The 17,617-nt window shown below is 46.3% G+C and overlaps 1 protein-coding gene across 1 annotated transcript; it reads left to right on the top strand.

Annotated features, from left to right (window-relative positions):
• Positions 1-15,194: 15,194 nt before the first annotated feature.
• On the top strand, positions 15,195-17,617 carry Rhob (ras homolog family member B). Its single transcript, XM_021652797.2, has one exon. It carries the CDS (start codon positions 15,582-15,584, stop codon positions 16,170-16,172), a length of 591 nt encoding a protein of 196 aa, XP_021508472.1. The 5' UTR covers positions 15,195-15,581; the 3' UTR covers positions 16,173-17,617.

Genomic DNA, 17,617 nt, shown 5'->3' with positions numbered 1-17,617 from the left:
GCCTTCCTCTCTGTGACCTCATGTAGCCTTTCTCTCTCTATCCTTTCCTGTTTTCTCATTTTTTTTAAGTTGTTTACTTTTGTTTTATGTGCATTGGTATTTTATTTTTGCATATATGTCTGTATGAGGGTCCCAGATCCTTGGAACTGGAGTTACAGAAAGTTTTGTAGGTGCTAGAATTTGAACCCAGTTCCTCTGGAAGAACAGTCAGTGCTCTTAAACATAGAGCCATCTCTCCAGCCCCCTGTTATCTTTCTTAATAACACCAGTCCTTTGGGTCCAGGGCCCCACCCTATGACATCATTTGAGTTCCCTTGCCCCATCCTGATGAGTTTTATGTTAACTTGACACAAACTAGAGTTTTTGTGTCTGAGAGGAGGGAACCTTAGTTGAGAAGATGCCACCATAAGATCCGGCTGTGGGACATTTCCTTAATTAGCGGGGGAGGGCCCAGCCCATTGCGGGTGGTGCCATCCCTGGGCTAATCTTGGGTTCTAACATGAAACAGGCTGAGCAAAGCCATGGGAAGCAAACCAGTAAGGACCACCCCTCCATGGCCTCTGCATCGGCTCCTGCCTGCAGGTTCCTGCCCTGCTTAAGTCCCTGCCCTCACTGCTACATGGAACTGTGAGTTAAAGTTCCCAAGTTGACTTTAGTCATGGTGCTTCATCACGGCAATAGTGACCTCAACTAGGACAGGGCCCCTGTCATATAGTCCCTTTGGGGATTAGGGTTTCAATGTAAGGATTTTGAGGGGACATAGCTACAGTGCATGCCTACACATTTGTGTTGCTCTCAGAGAGAGACAGACTCCTTTACAGGGCTACATGGGGCTGGTTTTTTAATTTGCTGATTCTCTAATCTCATCTTGTAGTCATTTTTCCCTTCCTGTCCCTTATGTCTCAGCCCCAAAACATGCAGGCTTCTTAATTTTCTGAGTACACAATGTTTCTTCTGCCTTAAATACCCCTCCTTCCCTTCCCACCCTCCTCCCTGTTCCCTCAGCCTGCATAATGTGTACTTGTTCCTCAAATTTAGCCCACATCTCTTCCTTAGCAAGCTTTCCTTGCCTCAACTCCAAGTCAGAGCCCTGTCTTGGGTTTTTTTTTTTTTTTTTTTTTTTTTTTTTTTTTTTTTTTTTTTTTTTTACTCATGCCTTCCTTCGCCCACAGTACTAACACCTTGTAATGCTGTTTAATGTGTCTTTTCTTACCATGGAATAAGGCCACCCTGTTCTACAAAGCCAGTGCAGGACAGCCAACACAGAGAAGCCCTGTCTTGAAAAACAAACACATAAACAAAAAGTACCAACAAGAGTAGACATCACATTTCTGTTTCTTCACTGCTGTGTCCATAATACCGGTTACAAAACATCAAATACGCATAGTGCTTAAAAATAACCATTGAAGCTGGACATGGTGGCCTCAGCACCTGTGAGGCAGAGGCAGAGGCAGAGGCAGAGGCAGAGGCAGAGGCAGAGGCAGAGGCAGAGGCAGAGGCAGGTGGATCTCTGGGAGTTCGAGGCTAGCCTGATCTATGAAGTCCAGGACAGCCAGGGCTATACACAGAGAAACAACAGCAACAAAAAAATAATTCTAAGAATTTATATAGGTTGAGGGTACTTTTTTAAAATAACATTTTTGGATTAAGGAAAAAAGTAGTCATAGTCAATAATTTAAAAGTGAGTGAGAGGTGAGTATGATAGTAATTTTATCATCATGATAAATTTTGGTAGTTGTAGTGGTTTGAAGGGTCTGGCCCCCATAGCCTCATGGGTTTGAATGCTTGGCCCATAGGGAGTGGCACTCTTAGGAGGAGTGGCTTTGTTGGAGGAGCTGTGGCCTTTTGCAGGAAGTGCAGTCTCATATGTGCTCAAACTATGCCCAGTATGTCACACAATCCCTTTCTGCTGCCTGCAGATTAAGAGGTAGAAATCTTGGCTTCTCCAGAACCATGTCTACCTGCATGCCACCAAGCTTCCCAGCATGATGATAATGGACGAAACCTCTTAAACTGTAAGCCAGTCTCAAATGAAATGTTTTCCTTTGTAAGAGTTGCCATGGTCATGGTGTCTCTTCACAGTAATGAAACGCTCACTGAGACAGAAATGGCACAGAAAATTCTAGCTAGAATCTATATGGCGATGGGTAAAAGTTCCATCTCTGCCCTCACCGTTTAAAAGTAAAAGCTTATTTTTCAAATGGCTGAATGCACTGTGAAAATCAGTATGAAAGTTAGTCAAAAACTGAAAATAGAATTACCATACTATCCAACTCTACCACTCCTGGGTATACACACACACACACACACACACATATATATATATGTAAATCAACATACACACTTCAGGGCTCTAGGGATCCTTTTGTTTGAGACAGGTTCCTCTGTATACCAGGCTGTCCTGAAACTTGATCCATAGATCCTGGCTGGCCTTGAACTCAGAAATCTGCCTGCCTCTGCCTCTTGAGTGCTGGGATTCAAGGTGTACACCACCACCGCCAGGCCTCTATGCTTACTGCTGCAATACTTCTGACAGCCAGGAAATGGAGTTAGCCTAGCTGTCTGCCAACAGACACAAGGGTAAAGAAAGCATGGCCCGTGCATATAATGGACTTTATGCAGCCATAAAGAAAAATGAAATCATGACATTTGCAGGTAAGTTAATGCAACTGGCAATCTGTTTGCTTATGTTGAGCAAAACAATTTAGAAATGTTTTCTCCCATATATGGAAACTGGATTAATAATTATCTATATTTCTGTGTATACATACACACAGACATGCACATATACATACATATATGTGTATATATACACAAATATAGATAATATATGCATATATACATATATGTGTATGTGTAGAACTTGAAGACTTAGTTACCGTTCTATCGCTATGAAGAAACACCATGACCAAGGCAACTTATAAAAGAAAGCATTTAATTGGGGCCTACTTACAGTGTCTAAGTGTTAGTCCGTGATCATCATAGTGGGAAGCATGGCAGCAGGCAGGCAGGGATGGCACTGAGCAGTCGCTGAGAGCTAACATCTAATCTGAAAGTTGCAGTGAGAGAGAGAGAGAGAGAGAGAGAGAGAGAGAGAGAGAGAGAGAGAGACCGGGCCTTGCGTGGCCTATTGAAACCACAAAGCCCACTCCCGGTGATACATCTCCTCCGATAAGGCCACATCTGCTAGTCCTTCCTAAACAGGTCACCGACCAGGAACTGAGCAATGATCCTTAGTTATCCCTCCCTAAGCCAGCAGAGTTCGTGGAAGCGATGTTATAGAAAACCTGTGTCTCACCCTCCAGCGTTCTGTGGCATCTCTTCATTCCCTTGGAATCTTGCCTTGAGTCAACGGAGTAAAGAAGATGGGTTAGCATTCTGGAGGGTGGAAGGCCACACTAAGGGTGATCAAGATGACTCAAAATAATTGCCTCCAACTTACAGACATGAGAACCAGACTCCACTAGGCCTTCTGGCTCTGTCAGCATTCCAGCTAAAACCAGTCATTTAAGAGAGCCAAAAGATACCATCAGGGAAGCTGGCAGAATTTAGGAGAATAAAGCTCTGCTGGATGGGTGGTTACCCAGAAGACTTGACACAGTTAGTCCCGATTTCCATGTGACCAATCCATTTCCCTTATTAAACAGTGGCTCTACCACATCACTGACTCACTGAGGGTCAATCATCACATTTCCAATTAATCACTGTTCCCGGTCATAGACCTAAAGAAGAAGATGGACAGAACAAAGGATTTTCAGTGAGGTCTCTGTGACTCTGATTAAGTATGGATGTAAGGACACCTTCAGGGACTGCTTTCTTCCTGAAGCTGGCCACATTTGCTCCCCTAGAACATGAAGTCCCCAGATCAGAAGCCAGAGGCATCTCCTACTCGCTGTGAGGACTGTGGATTCTACATCTGAAATGCAACCCAGGATTTCAGTTAGAAGCTCCTTCCAGTGATGTAGGAATGCATCTAAGGAGGTTAGAAGTCCCTCAGCATGTTCCTATTCTGACCCATCCAACTGCAGCATTGGCCACGGCAGCACAGTTTGTGGTCCACCCAAAAGATTTGAAAAAGAAAAAGAAAAAAAACAAAAAACAAACAAACAAACAAAAACAACCACAAATGCTACAACAGGAGGACAGATACGTATGTACCAAATGGGACACTTATGTATTCATGCGGCTAAACTTCAAAATGATTATCATTGAGTAGAAGCAAGAGGTTGAAGTCACATAAAGTGTACTACTCATGAAAGTTCAAGCCAGGCATGGTGACACACACCTTCAATCCCGGTACTCAGGAAACAGAGCCAGAGGAATCTCTGCGAGGCACAGAGGAGTTCGAGGCTAGCCTGGTCTACAAAGTGAGTTCCAGGACAGCCAGGGGGCTAATACAGAGAAACCCTGTCTCAACACCAGAGAGAGAGAGAGAGACAGAAAGAGAATTCAAAATACTATAGGTATTTAGGAGGCACTAGTATTAGTAGCTGTGTATGCATAGCAGTACAAAATAAAAAGGGAGTCTGGGGAACAGGATTGGGGAGGGCACACAGGAGCTTTGAATGTGCCTCAGTGATTTGAGAAAAGTAAAGAAAATTCAACAACTTCAAAACTAGATGGCAGATACTACTTTTTGTATTTTATGTTTTAGCATCATAAGTTAAAATATGTATTAAGTTCCCTTTTCCATTCTTACCAAATATCTTTTTTTTTTTTTTTAGTTCAAAATTTTCCCTTGTAATGGCCTAGAGTGTCTTTATGTAGCCCTGGCTGATCTGGAACTTGCTATGTAGGTCAGGCTGGACTTGAATTTTTGGTAACTTTCTTCACTTTGCCTTTCAAATACTGGGATTACAAGTGTGGGTTACCACAATCAGCAGACAATAAAGTTTTAAACTGGGGACCACGACAATGCTTCTCGAACTTTCACATTCAGATTGTCAGGTCTTGTTAACATCTGTATTTCAAATTTGTAGATCCAGGGATAGGTTAGGGCCTGAGATTCTGCATTCCCAAAGCTTCTAGGATATGCAGAGGTAACTTGCCCTTGGACCACACTTTGCCTAGCGGCCCACTGAGTCCCTTCTGTCTAAATAGTCCTAGGTGTGTTCATGAGTCTCACTGACATCCTAAAGTCAAGGCTGGTATAGATGGTGTTGTGAGGGAAGGAAGCAGGAGAAGGGCCAGTAGGAACATCAGGGTGCCTGATAATGAGTCCATCTCCTGCATAGATATGGATCTAGCCCTCCTCTGCTTCTGGCCCTCTCACATGTAACCCAGGAAGAGGGATGGAAACTACACAGGCAGGCAGGCAGGTAGGTAAGCATGCACAGAGGAATATTAGGAATATTTAGGTGGCCAGAAATGTCAAAACCTACAAATTAGAAGGCTGGCAGTTCAGTTTATCTTGCAGTTTTTGACTCTAAATCTGCAGAGCAACAGCTAAACACTGAGGCCATTCTATATTACAGTCTTGGGTTAGTCTCTTCCTCTTTGTAGGGGAACCTCTCTGATAAAGGCCTTCAACCAGGTGGACCAGGCCCACCTACAGGACTGCGTGTGATCCATCTACTCGACTCCAAGCCTTCAGTGTTAATGCCATCTTTTAAGGAAACACTCTCACATTTAAACAAGTGTTTGATGGAACCTCTAAGCATTGTAGTCTAGCCAAGTGCACATATAAAAATATCCGTCAGTCACTAGTAGAAGCCCTGGGATGCCGAGTGCCATGATCCTTAATTAGCAGTGTTTCACAGGAGATGCTGTAAGCTCCTGTGGGAGCTGCATCTGTGAGACGCTGGGAGAGGATTCTCATGAATGAAGTGTCTCAAGGAGAGCAATTTCCTTGTACCTGATGATTGCCCCAGACTTTGCCTCATATGCCTTTCCCCCTGTTGATTTTGCTTCATCTTGTGTCCTGCCATAAATCATACCTACAGAGTCTTATCAGTCTTATCACTGGATTTTGATCAGGGGCAATCTTGGAGGCATCTGCTTATCTTTAGCTGCTCTGATCTGGACGTGGCCAACTTCAGTTTCAGTAACGGCCTCTCCCTGACCCTATGCCCCACATAGGGTCCTGTTCAGCCTTCTCTACAGTATCTGAATCTGCTGTACCATCTCATGCCTTTCATGTACTCCTCTTTACTTGGCCAGGCTAACTTCCATGACGCCAAGCCTCAGAGCTGGAACAAGCCACCCCCAAACCTGTGGCTTAAGACAACAACAGCTCATCACTTCTCCTATCTCTGTGGGTTGTTGTTGAGTCACGAAGTCCTGCTTCCCAGAGGTTGGCCAGGAGTTTAAGGTGGAAACTTCTAGTGGCTCCACCCACACAGGAGCCAGCACCAGCTGTTAGCTCAGCTTCGGCTAATAGCCAAGGTCACAGTTCTTTCCCATATGGGGCTTCTATGTGAGATTGGTTGATGATCTTCAGAGAATGATGGGTGGGTTCCAGGAAAAAATTATTCTTAAGGAGCAAGAACACACCAACCTGCAGCTTGCATCAATCAGGTTGAGGTAAGCTAGTGCCACGGCCAAGCTCAGAATCATCACGGGAGAGGATTACACAAAGAGACTAACACTGGAGTGTGGAGTTCGCTGGAGATCACCAAAGTACAATAGTCATTTGTTCGAGACTTCTTGTGCCTCCTTATGGGCCTCCTCCGTACTTACCCATTACAGCACTTACCCCATCAGCTTTAAGTAGTAAGTTTGGCTGCAAGAATTGTCCCAGGCTGGAACTCCTTTGAGAGTAAACACCATCTCTCCATTCTCCATTATCCCAGTCCTAACCACACTGTGCTAGAAGGGTTCATGATGGAATTGGGGGAGCCATGGTCACCACATAGTTCCTATTTGCCAGACTCAAGCCCTATTGCTACTTCAGTTTGACATTGGAAGTTGAGTAGCCACTAACACGCTTCCCACACTCCTTAGACCATGGCAGCCATGTCCTGTAAATAGATTTCTGGAAGATAGGAATAATCAGATTATTATTATTATTATTATTAGATAGGAATAATTAGATTATTAGGAATAATCTAATAATCACTGATGGAATGAATAAACACATTCGTTGAGTCAACTTTCTAGGTAATCATTGAGATTTTCAAGTATAAATGCATTGTATTTTTTTTTTCTTTTTGTTTGTGACAGGGTCTCACCCTGTAGCCTTGGCTGGCTTGGAAGGTACTATGTAGGTCAAGCTGTCTGCGAACTCACAATTGTCCAACTGCCTCTGCTTCCTGGCGTGCTAGGGTTATAATGTGTTCTACTGTATCCTGCTTTTCAGGATACACACACTGTGATCAAGTTGAGCAGAAAACACTCATTCTCTAGATGAAGCAAGTCCATCAAAGTTGTCTTTAGGAGGTTTCTCCTGCCTCTCTTTTTGACTAGTTTCTAGGAACAGTTTTCCTTGTGTGTCTGGGGAAGAAAAGCACAAGGTTCACCCCACAAATGTGTTCTCTGCTTCCCAGATTCTGGGGTTCTGAGCAGTGGCTCCTAATATAGGCTCTGTCTGGTTCTATAAATAGTCACAGACACATTGTCGATGGTAACACACTGGAGTGTGGCAATCCATTGTGAACTCAGCTCTTCCCTATTGCAAAATCCTGACTTCATCAGAGAACAGAAGAAGTGAATCATTCCTGTGGAGGGGCTCCAATTACATCATTTACTTTTTAAGAAAGAGAGAGAAAGAGAAAGAGAGAGAAAGAACTTGGTGTTCTGTGTTCCTCTTTGGAGGCAAGGCCCTCCACTCCTCTGTAGGTACCTTGTCAGCTATGGGAACAACTTTTTGCCCCTTCCACTTCTGTGCTTTGACTGCAGGGTTAAAAGAAGGTTTGACCTAGTGATTATCCAGTACCAAGTGGTCAAGCCTGAACATAAATAAAAGTAACAAGTAACCTGAGCATGCTATATTTAGGAATATGTACATATATACACACGTGTAATAACAACTAATGAAAAGAAAGGGCCATAAGTTGTAAAGAGAGCAAGGCGGGACATATGGGAGGCTTTGGAGGGAAAGGAAAGGGAAGGCAGAAATGATGCCATTATATTATAACATCAAAAATATAACACATAAAAGCTGGGCAGTGGTGGTGCATGCCTTTAATTCCAGCACTCAGGCGGAAGAGGCAGGTGGATTTCTGAGTTTAAGGCCAGCCTGGTCTACAGAGCTAGTTCCAGAACAGCCAGGGTTACACAGAGAAACACTGTCTTGAAAAACCAAATAAATAAAGGAAGGAAGGCAGGGATAAAGGGCTGTGATAATAAAACCAAATAAAAGGATCTTTTTGTTTGTTTGTTTTATAAATGAGTCTTTGTTGTTACTTTTAAGCTTTTACTTATTATTGAAAGGATTGGTATCAGCTCTGGACGACCCAAGACTAAGTTTTCAGCACAAAGGAGATTTATTTGCCCCAGAGGGACAAAGGGCAGGGAACAAGAGACAAAGACAGGAGATAGAGGTTGAGGGAGAAGCAGAAGGGAACAAGGGGGAGGGGGAAGAGGGAGGACAAAGAACTGCCTCAGGATACAGAGGATACAGTGGCCCAAAGGGAACTGGTTTATAAAGGTAAAGGGGGAAACCCTGCTTTAGGATAAGGTGTTAATTTTAATTGGGCATGTTAGTTAGGTGAGCCAAAGGGTGCTTTTGATTGATGGACTTCAATACTTTGAGAGCTGGACCTACCAAGTAAGCCTCAGGGGGAGGAAGTGGCCAAATCAGGAACTAGACTTTGCGAGATAGCTTTAGGATTGTAATCTAATGGTTTTTTTTTTTTTTTGGTTTGTTTGTTTTGTAGCAAGGTAGAGGGTGATTGATTAAATAACATAGAATGAGCTAATGGAGAGATGACGCTACATTATATAAATGCAGGTTTATTGGGAGCAGGGAGGGAAGGGGCGGGGCGGGGGTTGGAGAGCGCGTGCTGCTGTGGAGGGGGGCGGCAGAGAGCAGGAAGAGGGTAAAGGAGGAGAAAAGGCTGAAAAGGAAACCAAGATGTTATATAGTAAAGGGCCTCTGGGGGAGAAGCCCCGCCCATAGGTGGAGGGCAGGGTAGGCGGCTAAGACCTGCGGCAGGTAGGTACTTTAACAGAGGGAACCGGAGAGAAGAGCAAGGCCTGCCGGAGGCTTGTTTGCATGCTCAGGCTGGGTAGTCTCCTCCTCAGTTATTATGGGCAGTGGGACACATTATGGTCAGCAGACAATTTTAGGGGGTCAGCTCTCTCCTTCTGTCTTCCTGGATTTCCATGATTGGTCAAACTCAGGTCCTCAGGTTTGTGTAGTAAGTACCTCTGCCTGCTCAGCTATCTCACCAGCCCTTGTTTTTGTTTCAATAAATGAACTGACAGTATTATTTTCAGCAGGCCAGCTCCTCCTTGGTTCTCATAAGTGCATTTCATCCAGCTCAGGATCCTAACTAGCTCTGTTGAAATTAGCCTGGCCTATCTATGCTTTTCTGAATAGCATCTGGTTTATTTTTAAATTCTGAGTTTCTAGCCAGGCTGTGGTGGCACATGCCTTTAATCCCAGCACTTGAGAGGCAGAGACAGTTAGTCTTGTGTTCCAGGCCAGCCTGGTCTACAGAGTGAATTTCAGGACAGCAAGGACTACACAGAGAAACCCTGACTCAAAATAAAATAACAAACCCAAAACAAATATTCTGGGTTTCTACTTACTTATCTAATTTCTGTTTTAATGTTTATAAGCATTGTGCCTGCATGTATACCTGTGTGAAGGTGTAAGAACTCCTGAAGCTGGTGACAGTGGTGAGCTGCCATGTTGGTGCTGAGAATGGAGCCTGGGCCCTCTGGAGGGCCATCTCTGAGCCATCTCTCATGCCGTATATCCAGTGTTTCTATAACCTAGTTTACCACACTTTCTAGTCCCCAGTAGTCACTACCACTGCCTCCTGTCTCATTCACAGCTATGCTCTGTCAGGACTTCTGTGGAGATGTGAGATTTCTGTATCTTGATTTTTATGACTTTTTAAAAAATATATAAGTGGTAAAACTTAACAAAGACCTACAAAGAATGACTTGCTCTTGCTACAGACCTAGGAAGGAGAAGGGCTAAAAAAGTAGCTCTTGGCTTTTGGCATGAGCCTCCTTTTATGCTACGCTTTGATGAATCATGTTCCTGAAGCTTTGGCTGAATTACTAAATGTGTGTGCAATTGTAGCTAACTCTGCCGAACCTACAAGCATCTGCTTTCCTAATGATGGAACTTGTGTAATGGCAAGTCCTGTGACCTTTCCTCTCTGCCCTCTCAGATAGTCCTCAGAGGCAAAGCTCAGACTCTGCTCTCATCAGCAAACCTTACCTTTGGAGAGAGGAACATATTATTTTGCCTGTTGTTGTTTCTCCTTCCTAGCAAACAGTTTTGCTTGAAAACTTTTTCCATACAAAATCTATACAGCAAAATCAGGGGAGTGGTGCATGCCTCAATCCCAGCACTTGCGGAGGCAAAGGCAGGTGGATCTCTGTGAGTATGAGGCCAGCTTGGTCCAGGATAGCCAAGGCTACACGGGGATACACACACACACACACACACACACACACACACACACCCTTAGCACATACCTTTAATCCCAAAACAATGAAGGTAAAGTTAGTTTGTAGAAAGAAGCAGTAAGATGGGGGTTCTTTTATGAGTTCAGGGCAGGTCAGCAGAGAAAGTTGAAGCCAAAGAATGAGAAGGAACCAGAAGATTAGAACAGGTTGCTAGGGTTAGTTTAAGGCCAAGCAGAGCAAATAAGAAGCTAAGAGAAGCCAGTTTGAATCAGTCAGCTTGGAGAGGAGTGTGAGCCAGAACAGTGGAATTGAACAGGCCAGCCAGAGTTCAGAAAGAGTGAGCCAAATATCAGGATTTTTTCTTCATTTTTCTTTTTTTTCAACTAACAGTTTTTTTTAAACAAACAGAACAAAACCACTTTAAGAAATTTTTTTTCTTTTTTCATTTTTTTATGTGCATTGGTGTTTCATCTACCTATGCATTGGTGTTTCATCTACCTATGCATTGGTGTTTCATCTATGTCTGTGTGAAAATGTTGGATCCCCTTAAAACTGGAATTACTGACAGTTGTGAGCTGCTGTGTGGGTACCGGGAATCGAACCTTGGTCTTTTGGAAGCTCAGCCAGTGCTCTTAACTGCAGAGCCATCTCTTCTGCACTAGAGTAACATACTTGTTTCCACATTTGTGAGTGAGCACCAGCGGAAGTCAGGAGACAACTTGAGGGAGCTGGCTCTCTCCTTCCACCAGGAACCACACTCCAGTTCTCAGTCTCGGCTGCCTCGCCGCCTCGCTCCTCTCCCTGACCTTTTACAGAAAGAGCCATTTGTTTCAGGCTGGCCTTGGAGTTGCTCTGTGGCCATGGGTCACCTTGGAAACCCTGGCGGTCCTGCTTCTGCTCCCCTCAGCAGTCCTGGGATTACAGGCACACACCACCATGCTCAGTTCATTTGGGAGTTCTGAAACTCCAACTCAGGGCTCCTGGCAGATTAGACTCTACAACTGGATACCTCAGCCCCTCAAATATCAGTCTTGAATTTTTTGAGTTAAAATTGAACAGTAGAAACTTAGTTCCTTCATGGCATGAGGGACATTTCAGGCACTTGTAGCCACCTGTGGTTGGTGTCTACAGCAGTTTTGGAGCAGCCCCACCCGACCCCCTTACCCTTTGTCTATTTCCCTGATTCTGGGAAATAGATAAAGGTCTAACTAAGGTCAGACCAAAGGTCACTGTCCAAGTTCCCAGGTTACTGTCAAACTATGTAACCTGGTTCTCCGAAGAGTTCAATGCTCTATTTTAAAACTTCAAGTCAAAACAGGTCTCAAGTTAGGGACAGAGAAGTGTATGGTAGCTGCTATTGCTCCTACCTGGAGGGCCCCCCACACACACAATGTAAAAAAATTTTTGAAAAAAATTCCCTAAATATTTTCATGAGATTTTTTTGAGTATATATATGTGTATATATATACATATATAACATATGCATTATGTATGTGTGTATTATATATGTATTAATTATACAACACACATATATGTATTAAATATATAATACACACATATAATCAAGTTTTTCAAGTCAGGATTTCTCTGTGTGTAGCCCTGGCTGTCCTGGAACTCTTTTTGTAAACCAGGGAGGCCTCAAACTCACAGAGATCTGCCTGCCTCTGCCTCCCAAGTGCTGGGAGATTAAAGGTGTGCACCATCACTCCAGGCTAGTTTTATATCTTGTAAAAATAATTTTTTTTTAAAGTAGAAGTGTTCACAAAATGCCAATTTTAAGGGTTTGCTCCTTTTTTTTTTTTAAGAAAAAAAGTTATGAACCGTGCCACAAGGTGGCACTAAAATCTAGTAAAAAATCCATATCTGGTGTGGTCTAGTGGGGTGTGATTTACAAAGCCCCTGGGGGAAAAACAGAAACAGCCAAACCCACAAAACAAACAAAGGGCAAATAAATTAGGCTGCAGACTAGAAATGGATTCGTCCCCTCCTGTTTGAAAGATAACCTCTTTATATTTTCTTAATATTTGAATCTCTGATACAAAATAATAATATACTGATACAGTATATTATTCACCATACGGTGAATCTATATATTAATAACATTTTGAAAATGATCTCTTGTGTAGGAGAACTAAGTCTAGACATTACCTTGCAGTGAAAGTGAATTTTGAAGGGTGGGAGTGGGACAGGGGGAGATTATAAAACCCATCCTCCAGTTTGGAAAAGTTGATCCTGTAAGCAGTGAGGTCTTCCTTGCAGGGAGCAAAGTGTTGTGGGTGAGAAACGGCAACCCCATGAAGAGGTCGCTGCAAAATGAGATTTTTGTCCTTCTTGACTTTGGCATAATTTGCCCACTTTGTATTTTTGGCAATTATTTCAATACAGAGACTTGAGCTTGGAACATCCAGTATAAATAGGTCTGGAAATCAGGAAGCAAGTGGACTTAATCCTGCTTCCTGGTTCTTTGTATTCAAGTCTTTTAAAGAGCCTCATGGCACACAGCTCTGCTTCATATTTTCTTAACATCTGAAGTTTAAGGACACAGCCAAGATTCCCAAGCTATATTAAGACCAAGGAAAGCAATGCTAACAATACAGCCGTAAAAAGTTTTGACTAAAAGGAGAAAAATATGTGTGGATAGAATTTTCCCCCTAACAGGCATGCACACTTGTGTGTATGTGTGTGTGTATGCTGACTTCCTAAACCAATGACAAAACAAACCATTTGCCAGTTCCTTAGGTCTGGAAAACTGATGCAGAGAAAAACAAAAGGCTGGGATGTAATCCAGGGTGAAGGAAACCCAGCTTTTCTGGTCTTTGAGTAAGTGGTTCCCTCTGAGATGGGCTCCAGTGGCACTAATGGAACATTCGGTTTGATCATATCTATACAGCTACATAGAAACCGTAACACCGGAAGGACATGTGAAAACCCTGGCTGACTATACTGGCTTGGTCAGGTTATAACAGAGTCTGGTGTTGAACTAAGAACTGAAAGTTCCACTTTGAGAAATTGGGTTAGCTCTCCAAAGTCGTTTACTCCTCCTCCCCGCTCTCTCTGTCTCACTTTGTTGCCCAGACTGACCTCCAACCCTTAGAGACCCAGAAGATCACCCCGAGCCTCCTGTGTGGTTGGGAGGACAGGTGGGCAGGCCTGCCACTGCACCGGCCACCTTCTGATCCTTGCAAAGGGCCAAGCATAGGGCTAGGTCTTCAGATTCTGAGGTGAGAGGACATCCTGGCCTTCAGAAAATTCACAGGAGACAGAGAAATGGGCAATAACCTCATCATGCCATGGTGGGGCAGTCCCTCTACCCTAGATACAGCTTTCTTAGTTGGTACCTTTAGCCTAGCCCTCCATGAGGGACCCCAGTTTGAATTTCAACTATCTTTCAGGTGCTTTGTTCAAACAGTTTCTCTTTTGGGACTCCCCATGCTACTTTCTGTCCTTTCTATCTTTTTGTTTGTTTTCTTTTGTTTTTTTCGAGACAGAGTTTCTCTGTGTAGCCTCGGCTGGCCTTGAACTGAAGTCGATCTGACTGCCTCGGCCTGGGATTAAAGGCGTGAGATACCATGCCCAGCTCCCTTCTATTTTTTAGAACGGACTGACTTAGATCCCTTAAGACCGGAGTTGGTATTGTCTCCTGCAGAACCGAGTAACACGTGATTTAAGGCCTGGTGTTACAACTAGAAGCTCTGTCCATTGCGCCTTAACCGTGTTCCCCCTGCAGGTCCCCTGTCAGCTTCCCTACTTTCCCAGCTCAGGCTTTTTATCGGCTCAGTGAGAGTTGTTGGGGTGCATGGGTTTTCTTGCACAGTGCACTTCAGGTAGCCCTCTGGCTTCAGGACTAGAATCAAGATATGATGTTGTAGAGCTGGGTGGAGGCTGCCTCCCCAAGATGGATGACTTCTCCGGGGAGTGGCCCGCACCCCTCTTTCCTTTGTCCTAAGGCTGTGCTTCTCCTAGATTGTTTTTCTTATCTTCTTCCCCCGGGAGACCTAAGTTCAGGCCCCGAAGAACAGAGCCTGGAGGGGACTCACCCAGGCCCACCTCATTTACTGTCAGCCTCTCCCTGTGAAAAGGCTGTCTCTGGGCGAGTATCACGGTGCGGCCCCGAGCAGAAGAGGGGCTCCTCACCTAAAGAAAGTAAGAAAGAAAGAAACCCTTGGCTCGGACACAAAAGTGTGCATGGGCGTCTGTTTAAGTAAAAACAAAACCACAGGGAAAGCGCCGCCCCTCCCCCATGGGTCTGAGCACCCGCGCGCGGAGTTCGCTCGGAAGCTAGGTAAATCTGAAGCCGTGGCAGTAGCCAACTTCCCCCTACCCACACCCACGCTCCAAAAGTGCGGCTGCTCTCCGAACCGCCCGCCCAGACCCGGAGGGCTCTGGGCTGCCAGCCCCACCGCGTCGCGCTCAGAGAGGCTGCGACGAAGGCAGGCGGGGACCTGGCGGCCACACAACCCTACGGGGCGGGCCACCGCGCAGACTCCACAGTCGCCACCTCTCCCAGCCCGGCGGACGGGGCCGTCAATCAAGCTCCCCGGGACCCTCCTCCGGCCTGCGGCGGGCAGCCAATCGGAGGCAGGCTCCGCAGCGATGAGCTCAGCCCGGTGGCTTCCCATTGGATGGCTATATTAAGAAAGTGGCCGGACTCTTTAAATAGCGGGCGCTAGGGCCGCAGCCCGCATCTGCCACCGCAGTCGTCTGCGCCCGTGTGCCCCAGGTCTGGAGAGAGCCTGCCCGGGGAGAGAAGCCAGGCCGAGTCCGTAGCCCCAGCCATCGCCTCGCACAAAGCTACGCAGCTCGGCAACAGCAGCGGGAGGACCGCAGCAGCGTCCGGTGGCAGCGCGGCGACACGCTCCGTGCGCCTTATGCCCCCGCGCCCCTGCCGCGCCAGCCGGAGCGCCCCGAGAGAACGCACCTCCGCGGGGTCCCGGTGCCGTTAGCGAGCCCAGCGCGCAGCGCGCGGCCGCGGGAGGGCGAGGAGCGGCGAGCAGGGAGCGGGACGGCGGCGAGGCGCTCGCGGGCCCCTCTTGCTGCCGGCGCCCGGCGAGCTCATGGCGGCCATCCGCAAGAAGCTGGTGGTGGTGGGCGACGGCGCGTGCGGCAAGACGTGCCTGCTGATCGTGTTCAGTAAGGACGAGTTCCCCGAGGTGTACGTGCCCACCGTGTTCGAGAACTATGTGGCGGACATCGAGGTGGACGGCAAGCAGGTGGAGCTGGCGCTGTGGGACACGGCGGGCCAGGAGGACTACGATCGTTTACGGCCGCTCTCCTACCCGGACACCGACGTCATCCTTATGTGCTTCTCGGTGGACAGCCCGGACTCTCTGGAGAACATCCCCGAGAAGTGGGTACCCGAGGTAAAGCACTTCTGCCCCAATGTGCCCATCATCCTAGTGGCCAACAAAAAAGACCTGCGCAGCGATGAGCATGTCCGCACGGAGCTGGCCCGCATGAAGCAGGAGCCAGTGCGCACGGACGACGGCCGGGCCATGGCGGTGCGCATCCAAGCCTATGACTACCTCGAGTGCTCGGCCAAGACCAAGGAGGGCGTGCGCGAGGTCTTCGAGACGGCCACGCGCGCCGCGCTTCAGAAGCGCTACGGCTCCCAGAATGGCTGCATCAACTGCTGCAAGGTGCTATGAGGGCCGCGCCCTGCCTCCCGCCCCCTGCCAGCGTGGCTCCCCCTCCTTGGCCCGGTCGCCCACGGAGCCGGGAGAAAGGGAGACCCACGCCTCCAAGGACACCACCAGACTGCCTGACATCTGCTGGTGGCTCTGGCTGGTCACGCTGAGAATTAGCGTGGGCACCAAGCTCCCCCTTCCCAGTGTCTGTGTGTGTCCAGCTTTGTGGCACAGGCCTGGACACCCCGCTGAGTGCCAAGGGGTTCCTGAGCATCCTTTTCGAAAGAGCCAGGCCTCAAAGTGTGGTTGTGTGTGTGTACGACTCCCCACGTCCCTCCCCGGTCCAGCCCCACCCCCACCTCTGGTTTCCCCAGGGGCACGCCGAGTGGTCGCACCCCAGCAGATGTTCGCTTGCAACCAGTGAGCCACTACTGTCCCTCCATGTCTGTAACATAGACCCCTGGAATCACGGGAGGGGAGGGCTGGGGAAGATGGGGATGTTACAGAAACACAGATTTTATTTTCGGAGGCAGAATGGTATTGTTTAATGGTGGTGAGTGGTGTGACCAGGGCCCAAGAGCAACTCCTTTCCCAGGCTGGGTCAGCTGCCCGCCCATCGGAGCATGAACTGGACTTGGCCATCTTTCCACACCCTGGGGAAGACATTTGCAGCTGACTTGAGCTTGAGAGGAAGCAGCTCCCAGACAGAGTCTCCTGGGCCAACCCCCCCCCCCCCCAGAACCTCCGTTTCAGCCGCCGTCGGAGGATCCACGGTGTGCTTTGGGGTCACTTTTGCCATAAGCGAACTTTGTGCCTGTCCTACAAGTGAACATTGTTCAGTCCGAGAAACTATTGTTACTGAATTTATTTAAAGGCTGAAGCTTTTTTTTGTTGTTGTTGATGATGAAAGAATTCTTTGCACAATTGTCTCATTGTTTGACACTCAGTGCACTTGTCATTTGCATAAGACAGCATTCTGACCACACTTGTATGCTGTAACCTCATCTACTTCTGATGTTTATTTTTAAAACTTTAATGACTTTAAGGAGATTTAAAAAAAAAAACAACACTAATTTTTGCTTTGTTTTCTTGAAAAAAAAAGTGTCAACACTGTTGTGATTTTTATTTGTGTAGCTTACGCACACTGTTTTGATAAAGGAAGGCAACACACATTGGGGTTTATTTAAACCTTCCCCCCCTACAAGACAGTCTCTCCATCTATGTGAAATTTTCTGTACATTCTGTGTGCAGAGCAGAGCAAGGCCTCCTGCCCCTTGCCCCCTCCCTCCTTCCCAGCCCAGTGGTACTTCTACTAAATTGTCTTGTTTTGTTTTTGTTTTATTTTTTTAAATAAACTGACAAATGACAAAGTGGTGAGCTTATGATGTTTACATAAAAGTTCTATAAGCTGTGTATACAGTTTTTTATGTAAAATATTAAAAGACTATGATGATGACATTTATAAA

Source organism: Meriones unguiculatus, chromosome 1 (assembly GCF_030254825.1).
Source record: "Meriones unguiculatus strain TT.TT164.6M chromosome 1, Bangor_MerUng_6.1, whole genome shotgun sequence".
Lineage (NCBI taxonomy): Eukaryota > Metazoa > Chordata > Mammalia > Rodentia > Muridae > Meriones > Meriones unguiculatus.
Note: the sequence above shows the minus strand (reverse complement) of the source record. Positions and strands in the feature narration are given on the sequence as shown.

Excerpts from the sequence above, each read along its gene's own strand:
- Rhob (XM_021652797.2), top strand. The coding sequence starts at position 15,582 with ATGGCGGCCATCCGCAAGAAGCTGGTGGTGGTGGGCGACGGCGCGTGC.